At 46.5% G+C, this 21,095-nt stretch overlaps 1 protein-coding gene across 1 annotated transcript in view; it reads right to left on the bottom strand.

The window, feature by feature from the left end:
- SACM1L (SAC1 like phosphatidylinositide phosphatase) overlaps positions 1 to 21,095 on the bottom strand; it is a 127,344-nt gene that overhangs the window by 38,259 nt on the left and 67,990 nt on the right. The window contains exons 10-12 of the mRNA XM_088445703.1: positions 17,850 to 17,936; positions 5,697 to 5,765; positions 4,813 to 4,892 (exon numbers count right to left, since the gene is read on the bottom strand). Coding sequence (XP_088301829.1) covers positions 4,813 to 4,892; positions 5,697 to 5,765; positions 17,850 to 17,936 — 236 coding nt within the window. The remainder of the gene's footprint in view (positions 1 to 4,812; positions 4,893 to 5,696; positions 5,766 to 17,849; positions 17,937 to 21,095) is intronic.

Below are 21,095 nucleotides of genomic sequence, written 5' to 3'. Positions count from 1 at the left end.
CCAAGCGTCTCTTCTGTGGAGAATTAAGTCCCTTGTCATTTAGCGAAAGGATTTTAACCATTGGTTATATTAAGGAAGTGGGAAAATGAGAATGTCTTAAATGTACAGGTCACATAACAATCAAAGAAGGGGAAAAAAATTACACATAGAAATAAAAAAAAAAAAAAGGGAGAAATGAGAAACAAAACCAAAAGGGGGAAAAAAAAAGAACCTAAAAGGCCCAGTATATCGGTCCACAGTAGTTGCCGTGAAAAAAAAAATTAGGCAAAATGGTTAACATGTGGGGGCGGACTGAGTCATTCCCCATCCTTAAGACCTATTACAGAACATATAATAAACATATAACAATACATCACATTTACCATCCCTTCCCTTACCTAAATACAGAGAAATAATCTCAATACATACTGTAGCGAGGAAAAAGGTAGGAGAAGGGGGCAAGGCTATGGTAATTGAACAGTAAACCACTTACTTTAAGCGAAACAATAAACATAAATTGCAAGGATACAACAGACCTTACACCGGAAGCACTCGTAACTAAGAGGTGCAGCATGGAACGTCCACTAAAGAGATCCAGAAATATGAAAGAAACAATGTTTTTGAGAAAGGACCTTGATTGTAGCGAATAGCTGAGGAGTGCCGAGATGGTCCGCATAACAGATCTAGATTCAGCCAGTAGGAGACCAAGTGGTTCCGAAGAAGTCCAAACAGGCAGAATAATACGACTTCATCCCACTCGAGACCATTCCGATTGAAGAAGAGGGGCTTGGGAGGATGTGGGAACCGAAACAGAAATTTCCTATTCTGCTAGCAAATTGGCACCAGCTTCCAATGAGGAGATAATGAACGTTGAGCCATCCTTTCGCACCAGAAGCTTTACCGGGAAATCCCATCTGTATTGAATGTCGTTATCCCGAAGTGCTTTCGTGAGAGGTTGGAATGTTCTCAGTTTATTAATGGTGTGGACTGAGAAGTCAGGAAATAATTGATTATTAAGAACTTCGGCATCCCCTGCCTCCCGAGCAGCCCTCATTATATCTTCTTTGATATGAAAGAAGTAAAGCTGCAGGAGGACATCTCTGGGAGAGCCTGTTGGAGCTGAGCTGGGCTTAGATAGACGGTGGATGCGATCGATCATCAAATCGCGAACCTCCACAGAGGGCAATAATTTCTGGAAGATGTTCAAAGCAAAGTCCTGGAGGTCTGTGTTAGACACCTATTCCGGGACGCCTCTGATTTTGAATATCGTTTATCCTGGAGCTATCCTCCAAATCCGCCAATTTGTCTTTGACAGCAACTAACTCCATGACGACCGAATTATGAGATGTTAGAAGATCATTATGAGAGGAAACTAGTTCTTGCATCTTAGTCTCCAAGTTGTTCGTACGGTCTCCAATACCAGTCACTTCACCGGTGTGTTGTTTAATAGAGACTTGAAAGTCAGAGGTAAGGTCCGTGCGGAATGCCTGAAGCATTTGATGAAGTGTACAGACTGTAAGTGGAGCATCAGTAGAAAGATCAAGGTTGACGTCAGGGCTTGGAGAGGGGACAACCTTGGTTGTCAGCAGAGATTTCCCAGTAGACAATGAATTGGAGTTTTTCTGCAATACAAATTTGATTGGAGGTGCAGGAGTGGACAACATGTTTCATTTGTTGGGCATAATGGCTTCTTCGGATAGTAAATATAGACAGATATGAAAAGGCAAATGGTTTCTGTTGCGGTCAATACAATATTAGGTAAACATGGGCTGTGGAGGTCTCATAGGGATGAGTGACTGATATCACTGAAAAAAACTAGACAGCGAGGGGTGTTAATACCCTGCTGGTAGGGAGATACTGAGGAGCGAAATATTCAGCCACTAGCAGGAGTATAGCAGTGAAGTAAATAGGCCATGTAGATTGTGTGGCAGGGTGGTGAAGGCAGAGCAGGCTGCGTGCAGGTGTGCTGGGAATGTGGGGCCCAAACCCAAGATGGCGTCTGTGGCCTCTCAAGAAGAACTGCAACAAACACGATGGTCAGCGGCCCTGGAGAGGGAGGGATCCGGCTCAACAGGTCAATAGGGAGAAGCGGAGGCCGATTGTGATGTGTCCTCTATCCGGGGGAAGCCGAGCTGCATCCGCGGCAGTGACGTCACCCGGGTCCCCGCCGGGGCTGCAAACTCAAGGCCGCGGCTTTTGGGCGGCAGGTAGGCCGCGGAGCTCCGGAGGTCACTGGGTTCTCAGGGAGCATTGAGGGCTGCGTGAGAGGACGGTGGGCACCATCGGGCAGGTAGGGAGCGAAGCGGCGTCCTTGGTGGCTGGACAAGCGGGCCCCCGCCGGGGCTCCAAACTCGAGGCCGCAGCTTCTGGGCGGCAGGTAGGCCGTAAAGTGCCGGAGGCCACCAGGGTCTCAGGGGGCACAGATAGCTGAGCAGGGGGGCAGCAGGCACCTTTAGGCAGGTATGGAGGTAGAGCTGGCCACCAATAAAGGGCATAAAGGGCTCCTTTGTGGTGAAATCAGCAGGAGCTCCAGCAATGCACGTCTGTGCTGGCAGACAGTCAGGCCACACACCCTGGGTTTAAATATTTTATTTATTACGTGAGGTCGTCCAAGTCCAGTCGAAGGCCCAGAACAGATGCCCTGGGTCAAAGTTCTTTCCGGCACACTCCGCCGTGAGGTCCAACCCCAACCACTCCATTAGGTATCCCAGACCAATTGCCACCCCTCTATGAAGTTTTCATCTAAATCCATCCAATGGAAGGCTCATAACAGACTCCCTGGGTCAAAGTTCTGCCAAGTGTACACCAACGGGAGGTCCGACTGGGACCCTAACACCCCCCTAAAACCTGGCCAGGATCCAACTGGTAGGAACTTTGGCTGACACTGGCGCTCACAGTGTAGTCTGTGAACAGGTAATTAATTGGTTGCAGCTGCCAAGGAAGAAAATTTGGTACTATTTTCAAAACATATATTGGAAAGAAGTTATTGGCTGCACAATCCTATAATTAATACCCAGAAAATGGTCACAGTATAATCAAATTATATAATTTGCCTGATCTTAAAGACCAACTGCTCCATCATAACAGTGTGGTTTAAGTGCATTAAAAACACTGCTGCACTTACTCTCAGCCTCGAGTAATTCGAGGCTAATGGAATCAACCCCTATAGGTTGTTCGGTAAGCTAATTTTCCTCCCATGTTCTTAGTCCATTGCCAGTACTACTAAACTGCACTACATGAGCTGGACACTGATTTTTATAATAGAACATCTGAAACATTAAAACTATGGTTAAGTGAGGATAAAGTAAACAAATACAAAGACATAAAACTACACTAACAAACCACAAACCATATTTTACAAAGAACATATAAACAGCAACATACTTTTCTAACTTTATACTACTACAAACATGTCAACTAAACATTAACACCTGATATTTATCATGCACCCAGGATATAAGCAAAGAATCAAAATACTGACTATGTAGTTAACATTTAAATAAACAGATTTGTATCTACAGTACCTGCAAAACACCTGTATCCTTCACACCATGAGAAATAAAATAAGTTCACTATTTTATTGTGACTAAAATGGTGAATGAGAGGGTTTAAATTAACAACCTTAGGATTCCCCCCCCTTCAATCTGCTTTACTTTCCTGGCTAGGAAGAGAACTCCATATCACTACCTTCAGTAGACCTATTCCATTAATATTAAAGAAACGATTTAAGGGAAATCTGTCCCTAAGTTCTAATGTGACATACGGGAGAAAAGCAAATCTTCTGGAAAATATACAAAGAAGTATCTCTTATGGTGCATACACACAGTCAGATTTTTCCTTCAGATATGAACGATAACGATTTAAAAATCGTTCAGTCGTTCATATCTGAAGGAAAATCGTTCATATCTGACATGCCTGAACGATGGACGATCAACGATGCGCGTTCCCGTTTGTCAGATAACGATATCTGACATCTGATGGGTTTGCAGTCAGACTTGGACGATTCCATTCATTTTAATGCAGTCAAAAATCGTTCAATCGTTCAAAACTTTGGTAAAATCGTTCAAATCGTTCAGTCGTTCATCTGACAAATCTGACCGTGTGTACGCTCCATTACACTGGGATTTAAGCAATGATCATTGTAAATTAAATAAATCTATCTTTGCCAAACAGATGCATTTTTTTTTTTTTTTTTAATTTCTCTTGAAGCACTTTTCTTTACATGTATATGTATCAAGGTGGTACAGTTATCATTTCACATATTAGTTGGCGACGGAACATAAGTGTTTACTCTGCTTGTGTGTCAGTGCAGGATGCAACGGTCATTAATACTGAACCTTGATGCCTGAAAACAGAAGGCTGTCTGGTAGGATAAAATCTCTGCTCTCTCGGATGTCCTCTGGAAGCACTCCAATTTCAGCAAGGTAGTACATTACAGCTTTTTGATCACTCTCAAATTACTGTGCATTTTCCAGATACTAGATATTCTCCAGACACTAATGGCTTCCACTTAGACACCATTTCAAATTGAGAAAACAGGTACAGTTGGGCAGAATACATGCGCTCATTTGCTTTGCACTTGGCTCTTCAATTTTGGGAGTAGCATTAATGCTTTGGACTTCTTTTATTATATGCACAATTTGCTAAACTATGAGTAGAAAACAAGCTAAATATTAGCTACAGATTAGTGACTAAAAGATCTATATATTCAATAGTCACCTAGTAGCCTACTTTGTAAACACTGGACTTTCATGCATTATGTTTTTGATAGGACAGAAGCAACTGCCTTCACTAAAACAACAAAATGAATAAAAATAGTGAAGAACTATTTACCTAACCAAACCATTTCCAAGGCCATTTATCATTTGGGAAAATGTTTGTTCAAGTGGTTTTTCTGATCCTTTCTGGTTAACCTGTAATAATAACAAATATTTAAAATCAGTTAATATAAAATTATTATACATAGCGGATCCTATTTTCTCAGTGTGATAGATACCGGATCCATACCAAGCTTCCTCAAATTACTTAAAGTTAAAGGGGGTTGAGAGGTGGGATTCAGTTGTTTTGTGCTGCCCACAGTTCCTGTCTAAAGTGATGGGAGGAATTCAATTGTTTGTGGTGATGGACGCAAGTGCTGTGTGCGCCCATTATTTCTGCTCACACCCTAATGATGTGGCAAGCAGATATCTATAAAAAGTTGGGCTTTTAGGCACCCAAACACACCGCACCCAGTAGTTTCCACAGTTTTAGTCACTTTACGCTTCTAAACCTGGTGCATTTGGGCGCGACGTGTGTGATAAGTAATAGGTGCTTATTAACTCGCGCCTGCCGGCACAAACAGATGAATATTGTCCTGTCACTGTAGGCAGGATATAGGGCGTGAGAAGACAACTGAATTCCCCCCAAAAATTATCCAAAGATTGACTACTCATTTACTGACCAAATTGTAGACACAATAAATGGTATTTAAACAAATCATAGCTAAAATGGATTGTTACACAGGGACTAGTGGATAATCTTCTGCCTAAGCATGTACACTAACAGTGGCAGATAAAAGGCCAACATGTATTAACACAAATATGAAATTCTACATTTTGTATTCTTAGTTTAAACATGTTAAATCTTCCATTATAAGCATAAGAATTTGTATTTACTAGTTTTGAATAACATCTTCAGACATTTCCAAATGTTAGCACATTAAATGAAATTAGACATACCAAATTAATTACAACTTGCTTTCCATAACTAATTATCTGGGAGTCAAAATGGCGCTGAAAGCCATCCATCTGTAAATAAAACAAAGACACCGCACACTTTAACACAACGCAAGATGCTAACACTCATTTAGATTTTAAAATTATATTTTAAAAAGGAATAATCAGCACAAACTGAATGACTGAATCAGGAAATACACATTAGTTACAGTAACCTGGTTCCATTGCAGTCTGATCCAATAGAACTAGGATTAGGTTCAGTGAATTATCCTGTTGACCAATGACTGTTAAATCATGTATGTGATCACTGTAATTCAGAAATCATCACACATCTTGAAACCTAATTCTTCAGCTCCCCCTCTAAAAACGGAATGTTATTTAGCTAATAAGATTTATATTTTTAGCCATATAGGCACAACATTCTATGGAGCATAATCAAATGGACTAAAGTGTGAGAAACTTACTTTAGAGGTCATCAGTGAGAAAAACACTGGTTTATTTCCTATCATAATAAAGGTACAATATTATAACAAACATATAGATCAGTACTTGCTGAAGTTTATATTAATGCAGATTAAAGTAATTGATTTGATTTTGGCATGCAGCAAACATGGCAAGCACATGGAAATGGAACAAGTAGCATTCAGGAAAACAATATACAGCAATGCAAGTGAAACACTACTGTACCTGTAACAGGGTAAACAGGGGATGTAGTTATGAGACGCCGACACTACAATCCCGAAATACCGACGCCTATGTTAATCCTGACGCCAGACTGATCGTCCAGCACAGGAGGTAAGTAGCGGTGTAGCTGGGGATGGGAAGGGGGGATGGGAAGGGGGGGGCTGCGGCGGTAGGGTTAGGCACCCCCCTGGGGAGGGTTAGGGTTTCCCCCGGGAGGGTTAGGTTTAGGGTGCGGGGAGGTTAAGTTTATGTACTAACGGGTAAGGTTAGGGTAAGACACTAAGAGGGGAGGTCAGGGTTAGGGAGGGAGGGTTAGATTACTTACCTCCGCTGTCGAGAATTCCTACGCATCGGGCTAGCGCTGTCGGGACTTGAACCGTCGGCTACACAGCCACTGGCATTTCAATCTCATTCCAGTAAACAGGTATGGTGTAATTTGAACAATGATGTTTAGAGTCACATCTGTATACATGTTTTTAGCATTAATTAAAATGCTTTTCAATACCCACTGATACTTGAAATGTGCTTTTTGCATGTGTTCTTAATGTTCTCATATAAACAAATATGACACTAAAAATAAAATTTTCACTCACCATAAAATCACTTCCTTGGAGTCTGGGGGATGCCATTACCTCTGGGTTATGTATAGTGAGCTGTGGAGTCAGCCACTAACTAAGACTGGCTCCCACCCCCTATATAACCCCCTCCCCTTCCACTAGAACCCCAGTGTATGTTTAACAAAGCCAGAGAAGGACCCATGGAAGAACTGAGAAAAACCAGAAACCCAACAGGTAACTAGTATGAAGCCAAACAAGGGAGGGATCCCAGCATCCCCAAGATGGAAGGAAGAGATTTTACGGTAAGTAAAAATCGTATTTTGTTTTTCACCCATCTGGGGGATGCCATTACCTCTGGGATCTACCAAAGCAAGCCAATTTAAGGAGGGGAGTTTCGGAACCGCCCCTCGCTTTAAAAGTATGTACGGATGACCAGGTAGCTGCTCTGCACAGCTGCTCAAACGAGGCACCAAGCCGCACAGCCCAAGAAACCCCGACAGCACAAGTCAAATGGGGCCGAATTGAAGCCGGAATCGTCACATTTTAAGACAAATATGCCCGCTGCATGGTAGAAGTAACCCATTTAGCGATGGATCCTTTTGAGGCTGGCCAGCCTCTTTTTGGTGCAACAATCAATGCCAACAAAGAATCTGTACGCCTCAAAGATGCAGTGTGCTCCAAGTATATGCATAACGCACGTACCACATTCAACAGTGCTAAGGAAGAAGCTTCACTAGTCACTGAAGCCTTGCAAAAGGCTGGAAGAAGGACGATATCCTGGTTAATGTGGAAAGCAGATACCACTTTCGGGAGAAAGGAAGGCTTAGTGTGCAACACCACCCAAACCTCATGAAAAATGAGAAGTGGAGATATACAAGAAAGAGCTGCTAACTCAGAAACTCTTCTGGCTGAAGCAATGGCCAAAAGAAAAATAAACCTTCAATGTTGGGTATACCAATTCTACAGATGCCAATGGCTCAAAAAGAGCCTTTTGAAGTGCCTCCAAAACAAAATTCAAGTCCTAAGGAGTAACTGACAGGACATAAGGAGGCTGTATATGAAGAACCCCCTGCAAGAAGGATTGAACTTCAGGAATGGAGGCCAATTTCCTTTGAAACAGGATCAACAGGGTCGAAATTTGTCCCTTAAGGGAGGACCATCTAAGACTCTTAACCAATCCATCTTGCAAAAAAGACAAAAGACGAGATACTCTGAACCTTTCAGGAATAAGCTTGTGTTGTTCACACCAAGAAATATATATCTTCCATATCCGATGATAAATCTGGGAAGTGACTGGTTTGCCTGTATCATGGTTTTCACAACAGATTCTGAAAACCCTTTGGCCCTCAAGATGTTGGATTCAAGAACCATGCAGTCAAAGCCAAGTAAAGCAAATAATGGTGAAGCATGGACCCTCAAGTAACAGATCTGGACGCAGGGGCAGACTATACGTAACGTCTGCCAACATTTTCCGAAAAACTCTATACAATTGACAGGACGGCCTGTCTGGAACCACCAGAATGACCAGCCGTGCCACTAATCGAATCTGCTGAAATACCCTTGGTAACATTACCATAAGAGGATAGATGTATCTCAGCCGGAACACCCAAGGTGCAGTCATGGCATCCAGCAGAGATACCTGAGTACCAAGATCCGTACCTTGGAAGTTTCTGGTTGAGACGAAAAGCCATTAGGATATATGTCTGGAGACCATCATCTGGAAACTATTTCTGCAAACACCTACTGGTGTAATTCCCATTCCCCTGGATGCACACTGTGGCGACTTAAGAAGTACACCTCCCAGTTGTCCACCGCTGGAGTGTAAACTGCCGAAATAGCTGGAATCCAAATTTCTGCCTAATAAAGGATGTGAGAAACCTCCATCAATGCTAGCCAGCTGCGTGTGCCACCCTGCTTGTTTATATAAGCAACTGCCGTTGCATTGCCTGATTGGATTCGCACTGGTAGGCTCCTTAGATGAGATTTAGCCTGAACCATGCATCAGGGGTGTATCTAGGGGTCCGAGCGCCCCTGGCAAAGTTAGGGACCGGCGCCCCCCCCTCCTTTTTATAGGAATAATGATACTTTTGAATTATAAAACTTAAATATTTGTAAATAAAAACAAAAGTAATCAGTTTTGAAAGAACTAAAACTCTTTATGAAGCTATCTGGAGCTGCTATGAATAACAGGCACACAGGAAATGAACTACTGCACAAACTTCTTACCCAGTTACCCTCCTGCTCATCCCCCTTACTACACAATGGCGGTATTTAATTGTTATAGCGCGCCCAATCTCCCGTCTAAAGTGACGGGAGATCGCGGGGCACTATTCAATTGTTGCAGTTTTTCACACTGATCGCGCCCAACGTGGTCGGGTTTAGCCGCGTAAAGCAGCTTCCCCCGACCAAAGTGATGTTTGGGCGCCCAAACAGGTCACTTTTCGCACATTTCAACTCGTACCCCACTGGGGCTGCGAGGTGTGTAACCATTGAATACCGCCCTATATGGACAAAGCTATGAGGGGCTACCCACTCCACTTACTTGGGTTGCAGATTGCTGGCAGGTCTCTGGTGGGCTGAAATACTGCTGCTCCCTGTCACTGGTAAGCAGGCTGCTGGGCTCCCTGGCTGGTGCTGGCTGCTGGGCTCCCTGGCTGGTGCTGGCTGCTGGGCTCCCTGGCTGGCAGGCTGCTTGTCTAATCAGATGCAGCATGCAGACTCAGCATAGGGAAGTAGAATAACCCATGTGCAGGTGGAACGCACAATTCCTTTCTACTTCCCTTCCTGTGTACACAGTCACAAAGCAGAAGTCCAGTCACCTAACCCTACACAGGCAATCATTAGTCCAGTAGCCTGTCATTTAAAGTTTGTCCCACCCCCGCCATTGGACCTCATCCAATGAGCGTGGGGTGTGGTGAACAGGTGACAGATAGGACGGAGCATGAGACAACTTCAAGTAAGTTATGTTTTTAACACTTTGCTGCCAGCCAAGTTGCTGCCTGTTACTGACAGAGAGCAGACGCTGCCTCTTGCTTGTCTGCTAATTCAGTGAGCCCCGCAGCAGCAGTACACACACACGATACACAGAGCAGTCAAGGAGGAGGGAGGACGGGCTTAGCCTGCTCAGCTCCAGGACAGCGTGTCCTGTCACGCTGCAGTTACATTGTTTCACATTTCCCTGAAATGATAGAAGAGCTAACCAGCCGAAGGCTGTGTGTGCGATAGCGCTGGATGGCGCCCCCCCATTGGCTGGTGCCCCTGGCAAGTGCCATCCCAGCCAATATGTAGATACGCCCCTGCCATGCATAACAAATTGCCCTTAATTCCAGTATGTTGATTGAAAGAGAAGTTTCCTGAATGGACCAAAGACCTGTGGGTGCATGTCTAGAATCACCTGCCCCAGCCTGTTAGGCTGGCATCTGTGGTGACAATGATCCATAGGAGTGACTGAAAGGTCTGCAGAGATTATCTGAACATCTGTCTGTTTAATCGAGGGTCTAACTTTACCCATCGATGTAGCAATCCATGATATCTATGGAGGCCAGAAATTCCCCTTCCTCCATGGAACAAATGACTGACCTTACGGACTTCATCTTGAATTTTTCCAAGTGGAGATAAAAATGTAACCTCTTGAGGTTGAGAATGGTATAAAATAATATGAGATATGGTAAGAACTTACCCTTGTTATCTCTATTTCTACGAAGTCCATAGGGTTCCACAGGATACCTTGGGGTATAGGTGTGACGTCAGTCGCAGGGCACCAAAGAGTTAAGCTTTCAGCCTCCCAGGATGCACTGGGTCCCCCTCCTATACCCCGCCCCCGAGCCAAGGCACCTCAGTTAGTTACCAAGCCATAGGCCGGAGGAGGAGAAGGAAGAGAGAGAACAAAGATCTGGACACATACAAGAATCACATTCTCACCAGAGGGAGACGGAAAACCGGAGACCAGAGCAAAGCCCATCTGCAGCACAGGTGCGACAGGGCGGGAGTCCTGTGGAACCCTATGGACTTCGTAGAAATAGAGATAACAAGGGTAAGTTAACACCATATCTCATATTTTCTACTTCAGGGTCCATAGGGTATCCACAGGATACCTTGGGGATGTCCCAAAGCAGTATCCTTTAAGGGTGGGGACGCTCCTGTGCTGAAAGGAGAATCCGCCGCCCGAAGGAAGCATCCTGAGAGGCGAAGGTGTCAAACCTGTAATACCTCACGAAGGTATGGACAGAGGACCACGTAGCAGCCTTGCAGATCTGGACTGCAGAGGCACCACGTCGAGCTGCCCACGAAGGACCCACAGACCTAGTGGAATGAGCCTTCACAGAAGGAGGAACCAGCAGGCCTTCATGAAGATAAGCTTCAGAAATAGCCATACGGATCCAGGCTGCCAAAGTTTGCTTTGAAGCAGGCCAACCCTTTTTACGGAAGCCATAGTGGACAAACAAAGCGTCCGACTTCCTAAACGAAGAAGTGCGGTCAACATAAGTCCTTAAAGCCCGCACAACATCCAAAGAGGCCTCACCCACGGAAAGACCCGGTGAGTTAAAGGCCGGAACAACGATTTCCTCGTTAACATGAAACTGGGAAACAACTTTGGGAAGAAACTCGGGCCGAGTGCGGAGCACTGCCCTGTTCCCATGAAAAACCAAGAAAGGGGGTCTACAAGAAAGAGCCCCTAACTCAGAAACACGTCTGGCCGAAGCAATGGCCAGAAGGAAAACAGTCTTAGCTGTTAGCCATTTAAGATCCACTGAGCCCAGTGGTTCAAACGGCGGTCCTTGGAGAGCCCTCAGGACCACAGCCAAATCCCAAGGCGCCACAGGTGGAACAAAGGGCGGCTGAATGCGGACAACACCTTGCATAAAGGTGCGCACATCCGGGATTGTAGCAATCCTACGGTGAAACCAGACAGGCAGGGCTGAAACCTGTACCTTCAAAGAAGCAAGGCGAAGCCCATGATCTAGTCCCGCTTGCAGGAAGGCGAGAATCCGAGACAGACGAAACTCCCGCGGTGCATAACCTCTCGGTCGACACCACTGGAAGAACGTATGCCACACGCGAGGGTATATCCTCGCGGAAGACTGTTTCCGAGCTCGCAACATGGTACGCACCACAGAGCTGGAAAACCCCCGGGACCTCAGCATAGCCGTCTCAACAGCCACGCCGTCAAAGACAGCCGAGGCAGGTCCGGGTGACGACAAGGACCCTGAGACAAGAGGTCCGGTCGTAGCGGCAACCGCAGAGGACTGTCCACGGACAGACCCTGAAGCTCTGAGAACCAGTGCCGTCTGGGCCACTCGGGAGCTATCAACAGGAGCGTCCCTCCTTCCTGTTTGAATTTCCGGATTACCCGTGGAAGAAGGGAGACCGGAGGGAACAGATATGCGAACCGGAACGTCCACCGGACGGACAGAGCATCCACCAGAGATGCCCCTTCGTCTCTTGTGCGAGACCCGTACACCGGCAACTTGTTGTTGTGGCGGGACGCCATGAGGTCGATCTCTGGAAGACCCCATCTGTCCACCAGTAGTTGAAAAACGTCCGGGTGCAGGGACCATTCCCCCGGATGAACGTCCTGGCGACTTAGAAAGTCCGCCTCCCAATTGAGCACTCCCGGGATGAAGACCGCTGATATGGCCGGAAGATTGCGCTCTGCCCAAGCCAGGATCCGAGACACCTCCACGAGAGCCGCCCGGCTTCGGGTTCCTCCTTGCCTGTTTATGTAGGCCACGGTGGTAGCGTTGTCCGACTGGACCTGTACCGGATGACCCTGGAGAAACCGATGTGCCTGCTGGAGAGCATTGAAGACTGCACGGAGTTCCAAGATATTGATTGGAAGCTCAGCTTCTGTCGGAGTCCACCTGCCCTGGAACAGATGTGGACCCGAAACTGCTCCCCAGCCCCGAAGACTGGCGTCCGTAGTCAACAGGACCCAATTTGGAATCCAGAACAGACGTCCCTCGCTGAGGTGGGTCGTCTGTAACCACCAAGCAAGGGACAGGCGAACCTCCGGGGTGAACACAATCGTCTGGGACTTCAGCGACTGAGGCAGCCCGTTCCACTTTGACAGGATCAGGTGCTGCAGAGGTCTGGAGTGAAACTGGGCATATTCCACCATGTCGAACACCGACACCATGGAGCCCAGTAACCTCATCGCCGAGTGTAGAGACACCTGGCGGCTGTGCAGACAACTGCGCACCCTTGACTGCAAAGCAGAGATCTTTTCCTCCGTCACGAAGATCTTTTGCTGTCCCGAGTCCAATAAGGCTCCAAGATGCAGAATCCTCCGAGACGGGATTAGAGTGGACTTCTGCCAGTTGATTAGCCAGCCGTGCCGTTGCAGCAGGGCAATGGTCAGGTGTAAGTGGCGTAACAGGAGCTCTGGAGATCCCGCCACCAATAACAGGTCGTCCAAGTACGGCAACATGCGGACTCCCTGCAGCCGCAGAGAAGCCGCCATGACCGCCATCACCTTGGTGAAGACACGTGGTGCTGTCGCCAGGCCAAAAGGTAATGCCCGAAACTGGAAGTGGTCGCTGCGGATTGCAAACCTGAGGAACTGTTGATGGCGCAAAAGAATAGGGACATGCAGGTAAGCGTCCTGTATGTCCAATGACACCATGTAGTCCCCCGGTTCCAGCGCCAGAATGATGGACCGTAGGGTCTCCATCCGAAACTTCGGTACCCGCAAAGACTTGTTGAGTGCTTTGAGGTTGAGAATCGGACGATACGACCCATTGGGTTTCTGTATCAAAAAAAGATTTGAATAGAAACCCTGGCCCCTCTGGGAGAATGGAACAGGCACTATAACTCCAGCCTGGAGCATAGTGTGCAATACCTTCGGCAGCTCCGTAGCCTTGTTCCGGTCTGATGGTAGACCCGTGGTGAAGAATCGAGCCGGGGGTCTGTGCCGGAAGGAGAGGGCGTACCCGTGGGAGACCACCTCCAGAACCCAAGTGTCTGTCGTAGTGACCGACCAACACTGGGCGAACTGCAGCAGGCGGCCTCCCACCCTGGGATACCCCAAAGGGAGGCCCGGACCGTCAGGCCGCAGGCTTGTCATCTGGCTTGGGGGCCGGACGTCTGGTACGCCATGCCTGCTTCCGGGGCTTGACCGATTTCCTAGGGCCAGCCTGACGAGGAAACGACTGTGGTTTGGGCCTGCCCTGGGCCCTAGATGACCGAAAGGACGATGGTCCAGAACCAGAAAGAGCAGCGGCCGACGGGAGACAAGCCGATTTGGCTGCCGCCAGCGTGGCCACAATCTTATCCAGATCCGGACCGAAGAGAACTTCTCCGGTAAACGGCAAGGCTTCCAGACCCTTCTTGGAATCTGCGTCCGCCTTCCAGGATCGCAGCCACAAGGTGCGACGAGCAGCTACCGCTGCTGAAGAAATCCTAGACACCAGAGTACTAATGTCTAGAGCCGCCTCGTTGATGTAAGTGGCCGAATCACGGAGATTGCCAATCAACTCCGCCTGTTCGGCCGGACAGTCGGAATCAAAAGAAGCCTCTAATGAATCCGCCCAGCGCTCCATCGCTCTGGCAACCCAGCAGATGGCCATAGCCGGCCGTGCTGCCCCCCCCCGCAAGGGAATAAGCGGACTTCAGGCAGATTTCCACCTTGCGGTCCGTAGCATCCTTAAGGGAGGACATGGATGGCATCGGCAATGTGGCACTACGGACAAGACTGGTCACGTGAGAATCCACCTGTGGAGGGGATTCCCACTTAGCAAAATAATTATCCGCGAACGGATAAGCCACCGCCAGGCGTCTCTGCTGCTGGTATCTTTTGCCAGGCTGTTTCCACGCCTCCTCTAAATGGTCCACCAACTGACCCGAAAGAGGAAAGACTGTGGCATCGCCCTTCACATCTTTGAAAAAGGCATATTTAGACTTAGCCGCTGGGGGAACTTCGTCCTCAATCACCAAGGCTGTGCGGACTGCCCGAATAAGTCCAGGAATATATACTTTGGACTTAGCATCAGCGTCCTTAGTATGGAGAGGTTCCTGATCGTAAGGATCCAGAATCTCCCCATCATCAGACGTCCCTTCGTCATCCTCATAAGGAGCGGACAGAGACGCCACCGGCCTTTATGAGGCCGCATCACAGACTCCCCTTGCAATACATCCGACAAGTGCTGTACAGAACTCATCAGGGAGTTAACCCACGCTGGCTCCTGAGAAACCGGGAGCGGGGAAATAGGGAGACTGTGGGGTACCACCAATTGTCGTGGGAAACCCTGCATGGGTGACGACACCACAGACTGCTGGGACAAACCCATCGGAGTAAACGCGGGCTGCGGAGCTAACTGGCCCACTAAAGCTGTTAGCGCCTGAGCGAAACAAGCCCAGGGCGGCTCCTGTACCGGTGCTGTAACCGTAAGAGGCCGCGCCATGGACAAACACTGCCGGCAAAGGCCCTCCGCGCTACCCTCCCCCTCCGCTAACGGTACTTTACACGTGGTACACTGTAGCCGGAGGGGAAAATCACTTTCAGACATGATGGCACCACGTATGTGACCCCTCTCACCAATTATATATTAAATAGGCGAGAGACCACCCTGCAGCACCGCACCGCAAGGGCTTAGCAGAAAGAACAGGGACAGTAATAAAGCTGACAGTTTAGAGAAGAAAAGTTACAGGCAGCGCTAGCACAGTCACATACAATGCAAAGAAAATCAATTCCTGCACTAACAGCGCTGATCACTCAACTACACAGACACAGGGCCTGGTAGGACACAGCGCTGCATACACAGACCTGACCACAGCGGAGGAGAGGTATGCGGGGGGACCCAGACCACGATGCTTCCGTCCAGTGCTTCCAGCAGCGTTCACCATGCGTTGAGAAGATGGCCGCCGAGGAGCAGAGAGGAGGCTGGCCTGGGGGAGGAGCGCTGACACAGGGCCAGTCAGCACAGTGCAGAGAGGGCTGTGTGCAGCGGGGGAGGCGCCGGCTGTGAGACAGGGAAGGCGCGCTCCCCTGGCATGCATTTAACCCCTGGGACGCCGCAGCGCTACCGCTCTGCTGCGGTCCGCTGTCCCAGGGGATAGTGGAAGCGCAGGTTGGTCGCCTGACTCCACGCTGCAGCCAGTCCCCAGGGAGCCCCCTGCCTGGGGACTTAGGACCATGTGATCAGCGGGGACCCACCGCGGGACCCCGCTGCTTACCTCTGTCCCCCTTGAATCCGGCCATGGTCCGGAACATCTGGGGTCACCGCTAGCTGTGACCCCAGATGCCCACCAGCATCCCCGGATCAGTACCGGCGTTCTGGTACCGGCGGGGTGTAGGGAAGACAGCATGGACGTCAGGACTGACTGTCCATGCTGTTCATCCAGATGTGCAGCCACAGCTGCATGAAGAAAAAGCTTCAGGGGCTCTTCTAGCCCCCACTCCAACAGGTGCACCCGACTCCGGCCGGGCACCAAACTAAACTGAGGTGCCTTGGCTCGGGGGCGGGGTATAGGAGGGGGGCCCAGTGCATCCTGGGAGGCTGAAAGCTTAACTCTTTGGTGCCCTGCGACTGACGTCACACCTATACCCCAAGGTATCCTGTGGATACCCTATGGACCCTGAAGTAGAAAACCAGTCTGGTTTGTCTACCAAGAAAAGACTGGAGTAAAACTCCAGGCCTTGCTGTAGTACCAGAACAATTACTCCGGAATCGGAAAGCACAGAAATTGCCTATCTGAGAACTGCCTTTCTGCAACAATCCACAGGGAGAGGAGTGAAAAAGAATCTTCTGGAACAGGGCCCTCCAAACCTAAAATGTAACCCCTGGTTACCAGTCCACTTATGCAGAAATCCGGGTTTCCAGAGGTCGTGTCCCAGTCCCGCGACACTCATGTGGATTGACCTGCCGACTTAGCAGCAGAGCGATGGGTGCCGGGGACACCACGCCCCCTGAAGGCACCTCTGCGGGGAGCCCTAGGTGTACCCCAAAAGGCCTGAAAGCTGTCCCTGCCTTGGGTCCGAAAGGAATGAAACCTAGGAGATTCCGGTTTTGGTGTTGATACGGGAGGGAAGGTAAGGACTTTTACCTCCCGTGACCTGAGAAATAACTACTGGCCGCTCTGCTAAAGCGGCGTGCCGGGAAGCATAAATACAGCAAACAAGGTTTTTACATGTAAATTTTATCCAGCTTACCTTTTTGCCAGCGGCCCCCTCAGAAGTGTGTCTGGTATGGAAAGAGACCCAGGGACCGTAGTATGGCGACTCTCCCAGAGGCAGTCTTTAGAGTGGGATACCGGGTTCACAGAAACCTCTATTCTACCTAACTTTCACTCTGCTAGTGCTTGTCACCTGTTGCCAGGAACTAAGAACCCAGACCAATAAAGAATTAAAGAAAGTAAACCTAACTAAAAAGCTAGGACCTAGCTAGTGCCTTACTCCAAGGCACTAAAAACAAGACTGAGGTTCTAGTGGAAGAGGGGTGGAAGCCAGTCTTAATTAGTTAGTGCTAGACTCCACAGTTACCTATACATAACCCAGAGGTTATTGCATCCCCCAGATGGATGAAAAAGGAAAGACTATTTGTATTTTTACTTGTATTTTGGTTATTTAAACTCTTGTTGAATTTCTGCATGTTCTGCCACGCTTCAACATGCTTAATAAGTATTCAATAATCTTTAAAAGCATGTTAAAATGCATGTATAAACACATCCTTTAATGCATACAGGGGCATGTGTTGTAAACACTGTTCATACTCTACATCCAACAAGTTTGTGAAGGCATTAGTTGAAAGCAGACATTCACATCTCAGCTATGCATCAGCAGGGTCAGTATGTACAGTATAATTAATACACTTCTAAAAGAGGAGAAATTATATTTGTATGGTTACAGCCAAGTGTGTAGGAGACAGGGCACAGTATAGTCACAGGAAACAAAACACAAATCAAATAGATATATATTTACATGGTTTACTGCATTGTTGATTTGCGGCTTTGGTTTGTATTTCAGATTTGGTCTTTGTGACCAAAAAAATGGAATTGATCCACGAGTCTAATGAAAAGAAACAAACACATGGCAATTTGTTAATTTTTTCACACTATTATAGATTATTAAAAAATAATTCTAGGCAGGGAGAACTTTTATGTTATGTTAAGATTTGCTAAATACCAATTCCCTTTTTCTAAAGTAATCTATAACAGGCCAGGTTGATCCCAAGGAGAGAAAATACATGACAATAAGATGAAGAACACAGACCGGATATACTATCATCTGATAGTGAATAAGCATTTTACAGAGTGGACTGTGAGTTAATGAATTATAACTTTGTAAAAATTACAGGCACCACCTGTATTTATAATATTAAGTAGACCTACAGCTATTAAACTCTATGGAGCACAGTTAATAAATCTGGTCCTAGAGCCAATAATTATTATAATTTTTTGCCACTATTCGCTGCAATAAGATATTGTGTACTGACAGAATATGCACACTCCAAACGGAGCCCGTCCCTGCAACGTTGAGGAAGTGAAATGCAATGCTGACTGCATTGTGCGGCGGCTATTTCTGGGGTGGGTAACCCAAGATAAACTACTCCATACCAAGGACTGTGTTCTGTAATTAGGTTCTTTATTTAAGTAACACATAAAATTGAATATGAAGTTACATTAACTTGAATTGAATTTTTTATTTACAGTGATTTAAAAATAAAATTTCTGTATACAATTATTTTTGTAATTTTTGTAAGAGTCACTGCAAAACAAAACGTAATATTTGAAGGCCTGGAAAAAAGACCATATGTCTCCAAACAAATATCTTTAAAATGATCAGTTCATGTACAGTAGCACCAACATTCAAGAGTGCTCATATACAATTATCTCTGCGCCAATATTGGTCTCTACAGACAGAAAATCACAAAATAAAGAGACAAAACCCTGCAATGGTGCTACTGTAATATATATTATGTAATTTCTCTGTTAATTAATTATTGTTATAACTGCCAAAAAATAATTATTTGAATGTAACCACTTGCCTGGCACGGCCGTATCAGATACGACCATATCCGAAATGCCCAGTGGGCGGCTTGCTGGAAGTTGACTTCCAGCAGCCGCCCATCTCAGAGGGACCTGCTGGTCCCTCTACACCTCCTTTGTGTCCCGATCACTGCTTACCACAGTGATCAGGCACCGACGGCACCCCCCTCCCGGCGCACTTCCACAGGAGCAGCAGCCTGTGACCCGATCACTGTGGCCAGCAGTGATCGGGCAGCCAGCCCCACTCACTTCAGTAAGCTGCTATGTATCCAGGCCGCCAGCGGGACACCAGTGATCACATTGCCTAGCAGCGCCCCGTCCACTCTTTCCGGTCTCAGCTCCACCTCCCCACGTGTATATATACATATTTTTATTACACACACAACCCCCCCCCCCCCTTTTCTGGAAAAGTGGCCAGAAAAAAGCCATTACTTTGTGATAAAAATAAGAAGACACGATTTGAGTTTGCCAAAAGGCATGTGGGCGACTCCCCAAATGTATGGAGGAAGGTGCTCTGGTCACATGAGACTAAAATTTAACTTTTCGGCCACCAAGGAAAACGCTATGTCTGGCGCAAACCCAACACATCCCATCACCCCAAGAACACCATCCCCACAGTGAAACATGGTGGTGGCAGCATCATGCTGTGGGATGTTTTTCAGCAGCAGGGACTGGGAAACTGATTCGAGTCGAGGGAAAGATGGATGGTGCTAAATACAGGGATATTCTTGAGAAAAACCTGTTTCAGTCTGCCTGTGATTTGAGACTGGGACGGAGGTTCACCTTCCAGCAGGACAATGACCCGAAGCATACTGCTAAAGCAACATTTGAGTAGTTTAAGGGGAAACATTTAAATGTGTTGGAATGGACTAGTCAAAGCCCAGATCTCAATCCAATTGAGAGTCTGTAGTCAGACTTGAAGATTGCTGTTCACAAGCAGAAACCATCCAACATGAAGGAGCTGGAGCAGTTTTGCCTATGGGCAAGATGTGGCAAGCTCATAGACACTTATCCAAAGCGACCTGCAGCTGTAATTACCACAAAAGGTGGCTCGACAAATTACTGACTTTAGGGGGGTGAATAGTTATGCACGCTGAAGTTTTCTGTTATGTTGTCCTAAATGTTGTTTGATTCACAATATTAAAAAAAAAACACAACTTCACAGTTGTAGGCATGTTCTGTGAATAATTTCATACGTTGCTAAACCTCCACGCTTCCTCAATGTTTTGGGCAGCAACTCAATCCAAGGATACCCAAATCATTAACAGACAAACGAAAATACAGTGAGTTGACGAGTCGCACCTGCCATTAGTTAGTGCAATTTAGTTATATAAGTTAACTCTAACTTAAATGCAGTATTATGACGTATAACAAATGAGGAGATAGTAATGGCTTTTACTGGTAAAAGATGCAAAAATTAAGATAACAGTACAACAAATAACAGATATAGTGCATACAAACAGATTACATATAATGTGTGCCTTAAAAAATAATTGTATTATCCTTAATAATCGACAAATGAAAAAGATGTAACAGTCTCTAGAGGTGTGGCGTCCCACACTTCTAACCTGATTATGGAAGAAATGGGTTTTAAGGCACACATTATATGTAATCTGTTTTGTATGCACTATATCTGTTATTTGTTGTACTGTTATCTTATTAATTTTTGCATCTTATACCAGTAAAAGCCATTACTATTACGATCTCCTCATTTGTTATATGTCATAATACTGCAATTAAGTTAGAGTGGATAAACACAGATGTGAGTTAACTTATATAACTCAATTGCACTAACTAATGTCAGGCGTGACTTGTCAACTCACTGTATTTTCGTTTATGTTCTGTGAATGAAATGATGCACACCTTCAAACAATCCGTTTTAATTCCAGGTTGTGAGGCAACAAAGCATGAAAAATGCAAAGGGTGGGGGGGGGTAGATACTTTTGCAATGCATTGTATATTGTAATAAATATCTTTTTAATGGAGATTTGTTTGTTTGGCTTGATTAACGTCTTTGTATCCAAGAATCGTATCTTGGTCCACTGAGAACAATATGTAAATCACCTAGAGTGGAATGAATTTCCTAATGAAATGATTTATATGAAAAGGTCACTGCATCACCCACAGGATATTTAGAGCATGACTCAAATATGGCTACTGGAAACATAAATAGGGATAG

The sequence above is a fragment of the Taudactylus pleione genome, unplaced genomic scaffold (assembly GCF_031769625.1).
Source record: "Taudactylus pleione unplaced genomic scaffold, aTauple2 ptg000386l, whole genome shotgun sequence".
NCBI classification, from domain to species: domain Eukaryota; kingdom Metazoa; phylum Chordata; class Amphibia; order Anura; family Myobatrachidae; genus Taudactylus; species Taudactylus pleione.
Note: the sequence above shows the minus strand (reverse complement) of the source record. Positions and strands in the feature narration are given on the sequence as shown.